The sequence below is a fragment of the Rhinolophus hipposideros genome, assembly GCF_964194185.1.
Source record: "Rhinolophus hipposideros genome assembly, chromosome: 13".
Taxonomy (NCBI): domain Eukaryota; kingdom Metazoa; phylum Chordata; class Mammalia; order Chiroptera; family Rhinolophidae; genus Rhinolophus; species Rhinolophus hipposideros.
The window spans coordinates 31,811,414-31,829,450 of NC_138059.1; the positions used below are offsets into that span (position 1 = coordinate 31,811,414).

The window sequence follows — 18,037 nt, forward strand, 5'->3', positions numbered from 1 at the left end:
TCTTATTTGGGCTTTGATATAAAAGAGTTAGATTTAGATGATATGAACTTTAAAAATCTCTTCAGGCTACCATGTAATCCAAATTTTATGACAAAGAAAAAGCTTCTGAATGTGAACAGGTTGTTGAGAGCATTTTCAATAGAAATGGGAGTTTGAAGCCAAATTTTGTTTAAACAATGAAACTTGGAGGTGGGAAAAATAGAGAAAGTTAGCAATTTTTGAAAACATGATGATATAGGAAAGGATGGAAGCTTAAAAGATTGAAAGACTTTTCTTTAGGTAGGGAAGAGTTGAGTGGGTTCGTAGGCTGAGAGGAAGGTGACCATAGAAAGGGACATATTGCAGATGCAAAAGAGAAGGTATAATTCTTGGAGGAAAGAACTTGAAGAAGGGATAGGATCAGGGATCAGCATTAGAAAGAAGAGGGAAGACTACTTTCTGGTAGAGAGAAGTGGGAAAATTTGGTGATGAGTCAAAAGGAAGGGAAGCGGATTAGAGCAGTCACATGGAGTGGCCTCGGTTATTTCAGTGAAGGTCAGGAGGCGGAGGCTGACCAGGATGCTGGACCAGGGGACCATGTGGTAACAACTTCAGAGGCTGGACAGTAACTGATGGTCCGTGGTTAGATGTGAAAACCTAATTCAGACTCTACACAGGGAGCTTTCATGAACCAGAAATAATGATAGTCTCCTATATTGCATATAGCTTAGAAGGTAGTTTCGTGTTATTTCACAGTAAACATGATGTCAGCTCAGATGATATTTAATCATTTAAAAACGTGCAAACGTAAGCCCAGTGATTGTGATTTGCTCAGGTATTATACACCTAGGAAGTATTGCCACAATTTTAATTTAAGAAACTTTGGTTCCCCTACTCCTCACCCTTTTTGGTTTAATATTTTTTCTTTCACTCTTATGTCTAGAAACTTTTCTTATAAGGTCCCTAAGGTATACATTTAAGCCTTGCTGATAAATCACCCTCACTGTATAGAATTACTTTGAGACTTTCATACTTTCCGATGCATGATTTACAGCAACCCACTAGATGTATGGTAACAAGTGCTAACATTCTTCTGAAATACTTTAATATATGTACCCAAAAGTGTAATTACAAAGTTAGCAATGCTTCTCATTCATTCAAAGATTTATTGACTCTGTTGTGCCAGGCATTCTGCTGAATAATGTGGGGAACAAAACCAAACCAGACATTCTGTGTCAAAGACAAGGCAACTCAGAACACCAGAAACAGTGGTTAGAGCTACGACAGAGCTATGCACATAGCCGTCTGAGAAAACGATGACAGGTCATTTAACTCAGCCAAGGCAGGTGAGGAAAAGCCCCTGCTAAGTGACATTTGAACTGGATTTTAAAGGATGACCAAGAATTTAGCTTTGTGGTTTGGGGGAGATCAGAGGGAGAAAGCATTGGGAGCAGGGTCAGTGTTGGGTGAGTGTGTCATGTCTAGGTAATTAAACAGTTTGCCCGGGGCAAAGACTGGATGGAGAGTTTGAAAAAGGAAAAGAAGTCAAGGATGAAGCTGAGGTTTGTGAGCACTGGTACCTTTCACCGAGCTATGTGGTAAGTGAAGCCTGAATTTGACGGAACAGTTCAGTTTGGGGCATATTACATTTGAAGTATCTGTGAGACGTCTATGTGGAGATGAACAGTTGGAAGTTAATTTTACAGGTCGGGGCTGAAGAAAAATTGAAGGGCTTAAGATAGATGAAACATGGAAACAGACTGAGAGGTTAAGTCTTTGGACATAATTACAAACAATCCAAAATCTCAGTGGAAACGAAAGAAGGGGAGGGAGGGAGAAACGGAGGGAGAGGGAAAGAAAGAAAAAGCTTATTTATTGCTATCCAGTGGAAAATGGGAGGACTCTGCTTTGTATCAGCACTCAAAGAACCAGGCTGATGAAGGCATCCTCATCTTGTAACCCGCTAACAGAAACATACACTCTGCAGCAAGGGAAAAGACCATGGAGAGCGCTGTGCCAGCTCTTCCATCCTTTGGCTCACACATCACTTCTACCTCTACCCTATTGCCAGAATTGGTCATGGGGCCCTAACCAATCACAAAGAGGCTGAAAAGTACAGGCTTGTGTGTGTCCAGAAGGGAAAGAAAACAAAGTGTAGGTTAAGACTGGTAATACCCGACTTACAAAGGAACTACTTCTATAATTCAATCTCTGATATTTCTACCATTTTATATCTAGTATGCAGCTTTCTGCTTTACCCACTATCATTCCTTTAGGCTTATCACACAAACTTTTTTGCTCCACTAATACAAGATTACATGCAGTTCCCCAAATATGCCTAGTTATTTCAGACTTTCATTCAACATGCACCTTCACATGCATTTTGATGCCTTTGTGTCTTGTTTCCTCTTCCTGGCATGTCCTTTTCTCCTGTCCAAATGACAAACTCAAGCTGCAACATCACCTCTTTGAAACTTTTCCTAATGCTCTCAGGCTGTACTGGGCTTCCCTCTTGCTCTGTGTAATCATTACAAATACCTCTATTAGTGTACCAAGACTGATAATTTACATATTCATTGCTTCTAGTAAGCTGTACCTCTTAAAGGTGAGGCACCTTACTCATTATTCCATTCATATATTTAATATTTTACATTACACAGCACAGTGAGTGTGAGTTCAAAAGACAGACTGCCCTGGATTGACCACTTGCAACATTTGCAATCCTTGTTAATTTACAAAGATTTGATTGAATTTAAATTTTCTGTGTCATGGTTTCCTCATCTATAAAAGAGTTGTTATAAGGATTAAATTAGGCAGTATGTGAGAAACTACTCAGTGCCTGGCACAAAGTGAAGCTCACAAAATGTCACCTACAATTATTTTTTAAAATTGAAATATGTTTGACATTGTATACAACATTGTATAAGTTTAAGGTGTACATGTTGATTTGATACTTATATATTGTAATTATTGCCATTATAGTGCTGGCTAGCACCTTTATCATGTCACATAATTATTTTTTGTGGTGGGAATAATTAAGCTCTAGTCTCTTAGCAAGTTTGATGTTTATAATACAATATTGTCTAATCACTATAGTGTGCATTAGATCTCTAAGACTTGTCTACTAGTTGCTAGTTCATATACGTAACAATATCTCTCCTATTCCAATCCCTGGTCCCCTGGTAACCACCATTTTACTCTGTTTTTATGAGTTTGGATTATCACAAAGAAGTGATGGCATAAAAAGTATTTGTCTCTGCCTGACTTATGTCACCTAGCATAATGTTCTCAAGGTCCATCCATGTTTTTGTAAATGGCAGGATTTCCTTTCTTCTTATGGCTGAATAATAGTTCATTAAGTGTGTGTGTGTGTGCGTGCGCATCTTCATTCATTCATCAGTTAATGGGCACTTCAGTTGTTTCCACATCTTGGCAATTGTGGATAATGCTGCAGTAGACATGGGGTGAATATATCTCTTTGATATCATTCTCATTTCCTTTGGGTGTACACCCAAAAGTGGAATGGCTGAGTCACATGGTATTTCTATTTTCAGTTTTTTGAGAAACATCCATACTGTTTTTCGTAGTAGCTGAACCAATTTGCATTTCTACCAGCAGTGCACAAGGGTCTCTTTTCTTCACATCCTCACCAACATTTATCTGTCTTTTTGATGACAGCCATTCAAACAAGTGTGATATCTCATTGTGATTTTGATTTGCATTTCCTTGATGATCAGTGATGTTAAGCATCATTTCAAGTACCTGTTGGTCATTTGGATGTCTTCTTTGGGAAAATGTCTAGTTCCTGTGATCATTTTTAAATGAGATTGGTTGTTATTGAATAGTATGTGTTATTTATATATTTTGGTTATTAACTCCTTATCTGATATACACTGTGCACATACTTTCTCCTGTAGGTTACCTTTCCATTTTGTTGACTGTTTCTTTTGCTGTGCAGAAGCTTTTCAGTTTGATGTAGTCCCACTTATTAATTTTTGCTTTTGTTTGTACTGTGGTGTCATATCCAAAAAATCATTGCTAAAATCAATGTCAAGGAGCTTCTTTCCTATGTTTCCTTGTAGAAGTTTTACAGTATCAGGTATTATGTTTATGTCTTTGACCTATTTCAAGTTAATTTTTTGAGTGGTGTAAAATTAGGTGTTGAATTTCATTTTTTCTGCATGTGTTTATCCAGTTTTTCCAATACCACTTATTGGAGAAACTATCCTTTACCCATTGAGTGTCTTGCCTCCCTGTTGAATGTTAGTTAATCGTATATGAGGGGATTTAATTCTGGGTTCTTTATTCTGTTCCATTATTCTATATGTCTATTTTTATGCCAGTACCATACTGTTTTAATTACTATAACTCTGTAGGATGTATAGTTTGAAATCAGGAAGTGTAATGCCTCCAGCTTTGCTCTTCTTTCTCATAGCTTTGGCTATTTGGGGTCTTTTGGAGTTCCATACAAATTTTAGGCATTTTTTTATTTCCATGAAAAATGCCTGTGGAATTTTGATATGGATCGCATTGAATATATGGATAATTTGGGTTAGTATGGACATTTAATAATATCAATTCTGATCCATGTGCATGGGATATCTTTTCACTCATTTGTGTTTGATTTCTTTTAACCATGGCTTGTAGTTTTCATTGTTACAGATCTTTTACTTCCTTGGTTAAATTTATTACTGGTATTGTTTTTGATGCTATTGTGAAACGGGGTAGTTTTTTTCCCCCAGATGTTTCATTGTTAAATGTATAGAAATGCAACTGATTTCTGTATGTTTTTATATCCTGAAACTTGACTGACTTTGATTAGTTCCAACAATTTTGTGGTCGAGTCTTTGGGATTTCCTGTACAGGCAAACCTTGGAGATACTGCAGGTTCAGTTTGAGACCACTGTAGTGAAGCGTGTATCGGAATAAAGTGAGTCATAATCTTTTTGCTGGTGGAAAGTCTTGCCTTAAGTTTGTAAAAAATACAACATCTGGGAAGTGCAATAAAGTGAGGCACACAATAAAACAAGGTATGCCTGTATATAAAATCATATCATCTGCAAGGAATAAGAATTTCTTCCTTTCTGATTTGGATAGCTTTTATTTGTCTTGCTTAACTGCTCTAGCTGGGAATTCCAGTATTATTATTGAATAAGAATGATAAAAGTGGGCATCCTTGTGTTGTTAGAGGAAAGCTTTCTAATTTTCACTGTTGAGTATAAGATTAGTTGTGGCTTTGTCACTTATAGCCTCTATTACGTTGAGATATGTTTCTTCTATACCCAATCTGTTGAGGGTTTTTGTTATAAAAGGATGTATTTTGTCAAATGCTTTTGCTGCATCTATTGAGATGATCATGCAATTTTTATCATTCATTTTATTAACATGGTGTATGACATTTATGGATCTGAGTATGTTGAACCATCCTTGTATCCCAGGTATAAATCCCACTTAGTCATGTTTTATAATCCTTGTAATGGGTTCTTGAATTTAGTTTGCTAGTATTTTGAGAATTGTTGCATCTATTTCATCAAGTATATTCTCTATAGTTTCCTTGTTAGTGTCCTTATCTGGCTTTCCTTGTTACTGGTCTGTTTTGTATTTCTTCCTGATTCTGTCTCAGTAGTTCTATTCTTGGGAATTTATCCATTTCCTCAAGGTTGTCTAATTCTTTGGCATATTATAATAATTGTTCATAGTAGTTTCTTATGATCCTGTGTATTTCTATAGTATCAGTTGTAATGTCTCCTTTTTCACTTCTGATTTTGAGTCTTTTTTTCATGGTCTAGCTAAAGGTCTGTCAATTTTGTTTATCTTTGAAAACCCAGCTCTTAGTTTTGCCAATCTTTTTTTATTGTTTCTCTGGTCTCTATTTCACTTATTCCTGGTATGGTCTTTATTTCCTTCCTTCTGCAAACTTCGAGTTTATCCTTTTTGTAGTTTCTTGAGGTCTAAAGTTGTTTATTGGAGAACTTTCTAATTTCTTAATATATGTGTTTATTGCTGTAAACTTCCATCTCAGAACTACTTTTGGTATGTTGTTGTGTTTCAATTTCCATTTGTCTTGATACATTTATTTCCCTTTTGATTTCTTCTTTGACCTGTTCGTTGTTCAGAAGTGTGTTGAGTTTTGACATATTCCTCTTGGTGTAGTTTCATAGCATGTGGTAAGAAAAGATAGCTGGTATAATTCCAATCTTCTTAAATTTGCTAAGACTTGTTTTATGTCCTATCTTATAATCTATCCTGGAGAATGTTCCTTGTGCATGTGAGAAAAATATTCTGCTGCTGTTGAATGTAATGTTCTATATATGTTTGTTAGGTCCATTTTGTCTAAAGCATGGTTTAATTCCAACATTTCCTTGTTGATTTTGTCTGGACGATCTATCCATTGTTGAAAGTGGGCTATTAAAGTCCCCTTTTATTGTATTGTTGTCTCCTTCTCACTTCAGATCTGTATTTGTTTAATACATTTAGGTGTTCTGCTGTTGAGTGCACATATTTACAATTGTTGTATCTTCTTGATGTATTGACCCCCTTTATTATATAATTACCTTCTTTTTCTCGTTACCATTTTGGCTTAAATAATATTTTGTCTGATATAAGTATGACTATCCCCACTTTCTGTTTCCACTTGTATGCAGTATCTTTTTCCATCCTTTCACTTTGAGCCTATGTGTGTTTCTAAAAGCTGAAGTGAGTCTCTTGTAGAAAGCATATAGTCGGGATTGTTTTTGTTTTTAAATTAATCCAGTCATTCAGTCCATTTACATTTACTTATTGATATGTAAGGACTTACTATTGCCATCTTATTGCTTTCTGGTTGCTTTGCATTTCCGTTGTTTCTTTTTACCTCTTTGTTTTTCCCCTTCTGTTTGTTTCACCTTTGTAAACTGGTGATTTCCCACAGGGGTATGCTCTGTTCCCCCTCCCCACTGCCTTTAAAAAAATCTTTTGTGGATCTATTCTAGATTTTTCCTTTGTAAAAGGCTTACATAAAACATCCCATGGAGAAAATATTCTATTTTATGCTGATGGCAATTTATCTTCATTCACCTATACAGGCTCCACCCTTTCCCTGTCCCCATTTTGTATTTTTGATGTCACATTTTACCTCTTTTTATGTTTAACAAATTATAGTAGCTAGTTATTTTATATATTCTTTTAATCTATGTGCTATGGTTAAATGGCTAATACACCATCCTATTACAGAATTATTTTCTAAATTTGAGTATAGTTTCTTACCTCTACCAGTGTAAAGGTGTTTTCATGTCACTGATTAGCATTTTTTAATTTCCTCTTGAAGAACTCCTTTCAGCATTTCTTGCAAGGCAGATCTAATAATGATAAATTTCTAGGACTTTTGTTTGGAACAGTCTTTTATGTCTCCTTCACATCTGAGGGATAACTTTGCTGGACAGAGTATTCTTGGCTGGCAGTTTTTATCTTAACACTTTGAATATGTAATTTCACTCTCGTAGCCTGAAGGGTTTTGACTAAGATATGATAGCCTAATGGGAGTTCCTTTGTAGGTCACATTCTTTTTGCCCCTGGCTGCCTTTAGCATTCCTTATCCTTGACTTTTGGTAGTTTCATTATAATGTGTCCTGGAGAAGGTATTTTCACATTGAGATCATACATAGGGTGATCTACATGTTAACTTCGTGAATTTGGATCTCCTCGTCTTTCCCCAGGTTTGGGAAGTTTTCAGCTATTATTTCTTTAAGCTTCCTGCTTCTTTCTCCCTCTCTTATCACCTGGATTCCCAATTATTCTGGTATTTGCTGTTCTGATTGAGTCCCATAGATCATGTAGGCTTTCTTCCCTTTTTCATTCTTTTTTCTTCTAACTGTATTACTTCAAAATTCCTATACTTTTTAAGTTCTTTATTCTGTCATCCATCTGCTCTACTCTACTACAGATGCTCTCTATTGTATTAATATCATTCATTGATTTCTTCAGCTCCAGAATTTATTTGGTTTTATTTCTATCATTTCATTAAAGAGTTCCCTTTGTTCATGTATTTTCCTTCCTACTATCATTGAGTATCTTGTTTTCTTGTAGCTCGTTGAATTTCTTCAAAGGAACTAGAGTAGTCCCCACTTAACTGCAGGAGACATGTTCCAAGACCCCCAGTGGATGCCTGAAGCTGTAGATAGTACCAAACTCTATAAATACTATGTGTTTTCCTATATATGCATACCTATGAGAAAGTTTAATTTGTAAATTGGGCACAGTAAGATATGAATTATAATATACTATAATAAATGTGAAGGCTTTGGGGCCATTATTAAGTAAAATAAGGGTTACTTGAATACAAGCAACATGATACTAGTAGTCAATCTGATAACCCAGACATACTGACTAACCAGTATGTAGTGTATACAGCATGCATATGCTGGACAAAGGGATGTTTTCATGTCCTGAGCAGGACAAGCAGGATGGCACAAGATTTCATCATGCCATTCAGAACAGCATGTAATTTAAAACTTATAAATTGTTTATTTCTGGACTTTTTCCATTTAATAATTTTGGACTGAAAAACAAAACCTTGGATAAGGCAGGGAGGACTACTGTATTCTAAATTCTTTATCAACTAGATCACAGTATTCTGTGGCTTTGAGCTTGGTTGTAGAATTATTGGTCTACAATAATAATGGGTCTTTTGGGGGTGACGTATTTTATTTTTATGTTCCTTGTGTTTCTGCATTGCTGGTTTCACATTTGAAGTAGCAGACACCTTCTTGAATCTTTATTGCTTGCCCTCAGTTGGATTACTGATCATTGGTGGTGTTGTAACAGGCTTTTGAATGGGAAGAATTATTCCACTCTTATCACTCTCTCTGTGGCAGAATTCTTGATCTTTTACATCTTATCTTCTTATAACTCACCAGGCTGGCTGCTGGAAACCTCATTTTCCAGAAAGTGGTGCTATAATTCCAGTTGGTTTCACCTTTGTCCACCAACCCTGGTCCATTTTTCTGAGAACACTCTGATTACTGGATCTGCTTTCACTATTGCACTTAGGAAAATATACAAGGATCTGGCCAGAGTGGGAGGAGGTCTGGGTTTGGCACTTGGGGCTTTGTGGGTACCCATAGACCCGGTCGGGAGATTGAGTGGGATATTTATTCCCAGAGGCGTTTGGGCATATTTTCTGATGAAGTCCTGAAGCAGACACCAGGAACCATGTTCCTTTAATGCGCTTTGATATTCTTATCTTTTTCCTTCGCTTGCTTTTCCTTCCCTTCCATTCCCTTCCGTAATGGAGGCACCACCTCAATACTCTGGATGCTGCGGGAAAGAAATGGATTTCTATAGCTGCAACCCACACAGCTGGGATAGCCCCACATTTACTCAATGTTATCCACCTCCTCTGTGGGAGAGGTTGCCACTGGTGGAAAGCTTATCCCCATGCTGCTAGGTGCTAGGTATGTAACTGTCAACAAAAAAGACGCTTCCTTATGTCTCTACTATAAAGTTACTAACACACTCCATCATATACTTTTACAAAAATTTAATAGCATTGAAGAATACTTTGTTTCAATTTGTTTGCTTGACGATTAGAATTAAATACCCATTACAGTAGATTTTCACTTATGAACAAAGGAAAGAACAGTTTTAAAGAAAAAATGGCATAGTTTGAAAGGTACCATTTACCCACAATGATTTTTAAAATATTTTATAATTATATAAAATTAAATAAAATAATGAATATGGAAATACTAAAAGTGATATTCATCACTTGTGTTCACTTCTAAAGAACAGGAAAATCCTCCAGAGAAAAAGAACTGACTAAAGACTACTAGTGAGAGACCTGAGTGTTTTAAGAAATATCTTTATTTTGACTCAGTTAACAAAGGAGTTTTCAATATGGTGAGTTCTTCACCTTCCCTTTTATATTAAGGGAATAAATATGGTCAAGGTTAAAAGATGGGGGAGAAGGCCTTTAAATATTTGGGGGTGATAATTCAAATAGAAAAGCAGGCTTAGTTTACTTTTCTATATTGGTGGTTTTGTTACTGCTTACATAATTTATAAGGGAAAGTAGCTTTTTAAAATCTAAAAAGTTATAGAAATTATTGGCAATTTTTGTTATTGATTTAGAAAAAAATAAGTTCCTCTTATTGTTCTAAATTAACAATCACAGTTTATTTAATAATCATTTCATATTATAGACATAATGCATTTCATCTTAGCCGACTGTAACATACAAGTAGTATAAAATGGGACGTGTATATATCTTAGCAGGAAATAAGGTGATGTAATAATCATTATTAATGATTTTCACTGTTAAAAATGAATTTTAAAGAAATACATTTCTGTCAAACGTAAGTGGACTTTTTCATAGCACAAAAATGTAATTTAACTCAAATTTTTAACAAGTTATTGAAAGAAAATGTATGCTATAAATTAAAATACATTTTAACCAGTTCCAAATATACTTACTGTTAAATATAAAGATGTTAGCTCTGGTACATAAGAAAATATTTACAACTAATAAAAAGCAGACTGTAGAATATACATGTTCTATGTATAAAAATAAGTAAAATATTCTACAGTCCAGACCAAGGGATCTTTTCTAAGCCAGGTTTTATCCATGCAGCTGTATTACAATACCATCTCATTAGCATTACTGGGACACATACATGCATGGAAGAAATCTAACAATAATCTTGATTTAAAGCTCATACTGCCTTTTTAGGGCCTGAATATCTTCTAAAGTAAAATGTTTGTTTGGTTTGTCTGAGAGGTCATCAAAGAGCTGTTCAATTTGCTCCTTTTGGCTCTTGCTAATTAGTGTCAACATCATCTGAAAGAAGGAGAAAAATTGTATTAGCATAAAATATTCACATTATAAAATTATAGAAACCCTAAAATAATCAATCTGTATTAATATTTTTGCCACTTACCTTAAACCTTTCTGCTTTACTCAGATATAAAAGATGCTGATATACCAATGAGGGATCTTTATCAATAAGGTTATTTTTCAGGGATTGAATGAGGAGGAGGAATATATCCCCTTCAAGTTTGTTACTCAACAACACTGGCAAATCTTTCGGTTCAGTGATGGCTAAGAGGTGTGCACAGGCTTCTTTATCTTTCCTAGTACTGACAGCATTTATAACCTGACCAAATTCATAGGCATTGTTAGGCTTGGCGATCGCTAATTTTTCAGAGCAGTCTGGTGGCCCATTGCTTGTGTGCCCCTTCACAGATGGAAGGCAGTCAGTGGAGACCTCCTCTGACATCTTTTCTGGCTCTTCATGGCCTTCATTCACCTTCATGGGGGAAAAAATTACAATGTGACACAAAGAACAGCCACTGCACACATCCCAAATTATATTTATTAAAATGAGAAGGAATTGAAAAAACACACGCAGACTGTGTTTCAGTTAAGTTCTAAGTGAAAAATGTATAATTTGTAATAAATCATAAATCTACCTTTTTCAGGAAGAGAAATTTTAAGGTACAGCATTCACAAAAGTATTCCTTTGTAAAGTTTAAAAATATTTTTAACATTGAAAATATGACAATGAAATATTTCATTTCATTGGTTAAAATTATTTCATGGAAAAATTTTCCATGAATAAAACTGCCATATAAAAGAAGACCTGTAACAACTTCATCTTTTTCATAACTTTTATATTTACTTATTTCCTTACATTTAACAGAGAAGTGAACTTACATTTTTTAATTCTTTTAAAACAGTTCTTCCCTTCTTAGAGGGAAAAAACTTCCTAGCCTCTCTCACATTTTAGCCTCTTGTTCTCAGTGGAAATGTAGTATGATAAATGAGATATTAATATTCACGAATACACAGGAATTCATGTGCTGACATCCTTCACTAAAGGCAAAGCAGAAAGCTATAGCCCAAGACATTGAGTTATCTGAAATCACAAAGGTACGTTTGATTCTGGGGTAGTCCAAGATCTCTGATGAGGCCTCAGAGTGCTAACAGGGTCTGAATCAAACTGGAAAATCTTTATGGGATGTAGCTTGCAGGGCCACTGAAAGGAAATCAGTCCCATCAGGATCTGCATGTCTACCCTGAAGCAAAGCTCAATGGCCACGGGTTCCCAGAGCATCTCCCAGGGCAGATGGGCGGGTGGGGGAAAGAAAAGAAGAACCTCAGTAATTCAGACTTCCAACACTGTCCATAGACTGAAGATAGGAAAATACAATGGCTAATTATCACGACAAAGGAAAAGTTTGTTTTCATAATTGGTTAAAAATTTATTCATTGATCATCAGAATAAAAACACAAAATTAAAGTTTCTTTCAGAAATCACAGGAATAAGACCTTAGAATGCAATATAAGATCCCCAAAAGAGGACTTGCAAAGATAACCAAATCCAAATACCTCTTGAATCTCAATTTTCCTCCTCTCCTTTTCTTTGTTGAATGATGCTGCATTATCCTTAATATTAAGGAATCTGGTTACCTCTTCCAGTTCCATCTTTGCCTCAACAATACTGGAGTCTAATAGGAGAACTTTATTAAGATCGTTTAAACTTTTCTCATAATTCTGAAAGTAGAAAGGCAGAGAAAATCACTTTCATACATAAAAGGAGAAGGGGCACAGATTAGTCCAGGTGGGAGTGAGCATAAGCTGAGCAGTGAACAGTGTATGAATGGGTTCCCATTAGCACCACGATGATTAAGTTGGGCTTTTCAGGTAATACTTGGGCTAAAATACAGTATTATACAACCCATAACACAGCAAACATCCTCTATAGAAAAAAGAGCACAGAATCTGGAGTTATTAGACTCAAGTTCAATTATGTATCACCACAACCTTCACAGTCCCTATCATGCGTGCTAACTGAATAAGTGAAATAACGAACGTCCTCCTCATATTAGCACCTACTAGCCGTAAAACTTAAACAAAATCCTACCTAACTTTTCTGAGCTTCAGTTTTTATCTTTAAAATAATAACAATTCTAGTTTTCATGAGGCTGTACCAAGTAATAAATGAATTAATATATGCGTGCTTTAAACCTATTAAAGGGCTATAAAAATGTTACTATAATATCTTGTTCCATTAAACCCTTCACAGTCATAAACTGTCAAATAGGCTAGAGTCAACACTTATTCTTCCATAAAGAGTCAGACAATACACTGGAGAGGTTGAGGGGAAAGAAAAGGAAATCTAAGCTTAACAAAACACAGCACAGAATCTGGTAGCAGAAACAGATGCCACAGAATCAGTCTGCTGTGACAGGACATATTCTACAACTACAGACTAGGCCCATGTTTTGATTAAACCAAAATTAATCCTGTGAAGGGGTACCTAACTCCAGGGATGTGTAACCTCTCTGAGTATTCATGACATATCAATAACAGCGTAAACTGGAGGCTGAGGCACAGGTTAAGACAAGCTAGTGGTTATGTGACATTCCTGGGGGACTAGCTATAATGCCACATCTCTTCCCTCTCCACCCAGCAACACACCAGAGCAAGAGTTATGGAGTCATGTGCTCAAAGACAACCTTAAATCTGCTCTAATCTATAAAAAAGAAAAGGTAAATTACTTACAAACTATAACACATTACGTACTATTAGTAACAAATCCCTATATACCACTGTGTCACAACAGCACAGCTGGAACCTGCTACAAAACAACAAATGACATTGTGTTTCCATCCTATGTGTTCTAGGCAGTGACCACACTGAGAGGTAAGGAAGTAGGGCAGCGGGGCAAGTTGAGGGAATAACAACAGCTAACTCCTACCATTCTCAGCATTTTGCAAGTATTATTTTCCTCTCACAATAGCCCCATAAATACAATCTTTTGTTGTCCCCATTTTCAAGATGAGGAGCCTGAGACACAGAGAGAATCTTTGGGATGATCAAGGCAGCACTGCCAAGAAGCTGAATGGTGATACAGCTGTGGAGCTCAAGTGAGAAGCCTGAAAAATCAAGATTTGTGAGTGACAGCTTTGGAAATGGAAGTCTAACACAAGAGCTGATACAAATTTTTTAATCCATTCCAGAAAAGTCTGTGCCTAAAGAGCAATCTGCCTGGTTGGAGGAGACCTAAGAAAACAGGAAACGCACTTCAATAAGTCTTAAAATAGGGGCAGGCAAATGTGACAAGAGGGCAGGACAGCAGGAAGGGTAGAGACAGCATCAGGCAAGGAGGCGGTGGAGGACAGGGACCAGTCTGCCACATCCCACAGAGTGGTCAGGCAAGGTGCATTCACATGACCGATGGCAACTGACCACTTCTGTGTGCCAGGAACTGGGAGCACAGAGAAAAAACAGCTCTTAGGAAAGCTACATCTTATGAAGGGAAATAATAAACAAGTAAACAGATGAATCAATAGTATGGACTGTCCTTAATGCAAAGGTTGAGATGGATACTAACGAGGGGGGAGGAGTGTCCTTTCGATCCAGTTATCAGAGAATGCACGGCGGCCACGCAAAGTGAAGGAGAAAAGAGCTTATGGAAAGAGAGAGTGTGACACTGGCAGAAAGGACAGTAAAAGCTGCTACTGACCTCATTAGGCCTTAAAATATATAAAAAGATGAAGTATAATCACATGGGTTTGTGATATTGACTATTAACAGCTGCGCTGAAACTAATAACAATAACTTTATGATATTACTTTTTGATATCGTGCTCTTGGAGCCCCCTCCCCCCGTTAGCTGTAGATCCCATAAGGCAGGCACCGTGTTTTACTCACTCCTATGCTCCCAAAGCCCAACATATCAGCAGCGCTCAACACAAGACACAAACTGTAACTGAAAGTAAAATGTTCAGTTATCTTTTCTTGTGAAGGAAGAACAGCTGTACGTTAAGAAAGCTCTGTATTTTTCAAAGCTGGCATACAAAAAAAAAAAATTAAAGCCAGCTAGAAAACAAAAGATTCGAGAAAGCAGAGCGTTCGGCTGAGGGCTGAGGCCGGGCACTCCTGGCCCACTGGGGAGCGGACCCGGGCCTGGCTTCTGACACATTTTATAAGCGGCTGTAGCCTCTGAAGACCCTGAAATGAAATTCATTTGGCCCATAACTCAAACTGCAGGATATGTAAGTCAAACCAGAAAAACAAGCTGCCGGCCTCATAATCTAGTGGGATAGAATTACTTAAAGCTGGGATTACCTTTCTGCATCAGTACAATTTCTAGAATTCATTCCAAGGAAGTATAAAATTCTGGCCTTTCCTTTGGTATACCTCTGACCTTCAGTCAGGTAAACAAGTTCAGAGCATCAGGCAGCCAGAATGAGGTAAACCTGCTCTAAGAGTTTGGACATACGCAAACTCACAAGTCATGCAGACCCACCGTCATGTACCTAAATCCATTATGCTCAAAAAGAGTTGAGTAAATTTTGAAGAGGCCTCTTTTAATTGATGGTGCCACACACCATCTAAGAAATCTTTATGTGACGTTTACAAATGTGTTGCTCACGAAAAAAGGGGAGGGCACTGTAAATACACTGCAGCTGAAGCTTCCAGGTTGGTGAACCCATCCACACGCTGGGAGGGTGGTGCACCCCAGTTCCATCCCCATGGAACTGAAGATCCTGCGCTTGGGACCCTGTAGACCTCACCCTGTGTACCTCTTCATCTGGGTACTCATCTGTTATCCTTTATAATAACCCCATAACATGAGAAGGGCGGGCAGTCGGTGGCACGGCTCCAGTGGCATGGGGGTAATGTCACAGCGTCTGTACTGCAACCTGAGTGGATCTAGGATCTAGAAAAGACAGATCACTCAGTACAGACTACTCATTTAATATGCGACACAAAACATGACCGTCTTCTCCCAACACAACCTCAGTTTTACAGAATGTATTTTTAGATATATCCCTGTCAGTAATGGGCATGGAATGAAAAGAACTATCTCAAACCAAGTAAGGTGAAAACTATCCCTCACCTCCCTCAAACTTCTCCCTCTTCCTGGATCCCCTCCATGACCATACTGACCACTCAGCAACCAGGGCCAGAAACCTGGGAGGCACCTCCTTTGTTCCTTCTTCCATATATTTTACCGCTCAGTGTGTCCTGTCAACTTTACCTTCACACAACCTTCAGTTAATCCTCACCTTCTGTTATGGGCTGAACTGTGCCCCCTGAAAGTTCGTATGTTGAGCTCCTTAATCCACAGGGCCTCAAAATGTAACCACATTTGGAAACAGGTTCTTTAAAAAGGTAATCAAGTTAAAATGAGGTCATTAGGGTGGGTCCTATTCCAGTATGACCAATATCCTTATAAAAAGAGAAAATTTGGACACAGACATATATAGAGAGAAGACAAATTAAAGACACAGGGAGAAGCCAGCCGGGCACAGCCAAGGACAGGGACCTGGAACAGCTCCTTCCCTCACAGCCCTCAAAACGAACCAACCCTGCCAACATCTTCATCTCAAATTTCTAGCCTTCAGAACCGTGAGAGTATAAATTTCTGTTGTTTAAGCCACGATCTGTGGTACTTTGTTACGGGAGCCTTAGCAAACTACCACACCTCTCTTCCCTCTGCCATTAACGTCCTTCAGGCATCTATCTGCATGTCACCTTGGTGTGCTCTCACCAATCTCCCTGCTTCATGCTGGGCCCCCTTTGATCCACCTTCTGCAATGTTCCCAAAGCTGATCCATCATGCTGCCCTCTACCACCGTCTGGAGGTTCCCATGGCCTTCAGGATCAAGCCCAGCCTCCGCGGCATGGCCTCCCAGGCCCCTCACAATCTGACCACCTCTCCAGCCTCACACCTACCTGCACCTGGCCTCCAGGTGAGGAAGTCCACAGGAAATGTGCACAAGAATGTCATAGCAGCTTTATCCACAACAGCCCCAAACTGGAAACACCTAAATGTCATTAACTGGTGAATACGTAAAATAAATTGTGGTACATTCATACAACTCAGCAATGAAAAGGAACATTTCCTGATGTTCACACAATATGGATGAATTTCAGGTGCTATGCTGAGCAAAAGAAGCCAATGAGTACATTCTATGATTATGTTAAGTCAAACAGAAGAAAAACTAATCAATCTATAATGATAGAAATTAGATGAATGGCTGCCTGGGTGAACGGATGAAAGAAGGAAGATTAAGGGCAACGAGCAAAAAGGACGTTCTCAAGAGATGCAAATGTTCTTTATCTTGACTGGGGTAGATGGGGTGGCTACATGAGAATATACATTATTCAAGTCAATGACCAAATTAACAAAACAATCCCATTTACAATTGCATCAGAAAGAATAGAATACCTAGGAATAAATTTAACCAAGGAGTGAAAGACCTGTACACTGAAAACTATTAAGACACTGAAGAAGACACAAATAAATAGAAAGATGTTCCATGCTCATGGATGGGAAAAATATTAAAATGTCCATACTACCTAAAGCAATCTACAAATTCAATGCAATCCTTATCAAAATACCAAAAGCATATTTCCACAGGAATAGAACAAAGAATCCTAAAATCCATACGGAACCACAAAACACCCCAAATAGCCAAAGCAATCTTAAAAAAATAAAGCTGGAGGCATCATGCTTCCTGATTTCAAACTATATTACAAAGCTACAGTAATCAAAACAGCACAATATTGGCATAAACACACACGCGTGCATCAACAAAAGCGTAATTGCACACCTTCTTTGAAAATACCGGTGTGGTTTATTTTTAGAGAAGAATGCCATTCTATAGTCTCACACTGACCACCAGCCAGCTTAAGGCCCAAATCACCATGAGCTTCCCAATCTCCTCTATATCTCTACCATCTTCCATTCTGATGCCTTCCTCCCATCCCATAGACAACCCCAATCCTTTGCTGGAGGAATCCAATGGCATTGCTGGCGGCCTTTAATAATTCAGTAAAAAATCCTTCCTGTCCCTTATCGTGGACCTACTGTAACTAACAACAGTCCTCAGGAAATAAATCATAATTTTTGAGCTGGAAGGAATCTTAGAAATTATCTATGTTATAATTAGGGAAACCTATTCCAAGGTTTCAGGACTGGTTAGTACAGGACTGGGATTAAATTCCAGAATAATCTTGCTTCTATTCCACAATCTCAAGATTGGCGTTCATGGAAACCACACGATTT

General features: G+C 37.6%; 2 protein-coding genes across 3 annotated transcripts in view; one reads left to right on the plus strand and one right to left on the minus strand.

The window, feature by feature from the left end:
- The window catches only part of RNF19A (ring finger protein 19A, RBR E3 ubiquitin protein ligase), an 84,676-nt gene extending 66,660 nt beyond the window's left edge, over window positions 1-18,016 (plus strand). Inside the window, exon 12 of the mRNA XM_081070814.1 lies at window positions 13,796-18,016. Within this exon, the coding sequence (XP_080926940.1) occupies window positions 13,796-13,888 (93 nt within the window). The 3' untranslated portion in view covers window positions 13,889-18,016. The remainder of the gene's footprint in view (window positions 1-13,795) is intronic.
- Window positions 9,258-18,037, minus strand: part of SPAG1 (sperm associated antigen 1) — a 57,072-nt gene continuing 48,292 nt past the window's right edge. The window contains exons 17-19 of one of the 2 annotated variants that reach the window (XM_081070809.1): window positions 12,344-12,508; window positions 10,893-11,261; window positions 9,258-10,792 (exon numbers count right to left, since the gene is read on the minus strand). In XM_081070809.1, the coding sequence (XP_080926935.1) occupies window positions 10,661-10,792; window positions 10,893-11,261; window positions 12,344-12,508 (666 nt within the window). In that variant the 3' untranslated portion in view covers window positions 9,258-10,660. The remainder of the gene's footprint in view (window positions 10,793-10,892; window positions 11,262-12,343; window positions 12,509-18,037) is intronic. The other variant, XM_081070810.1, reaches the window with a different exon arrangement.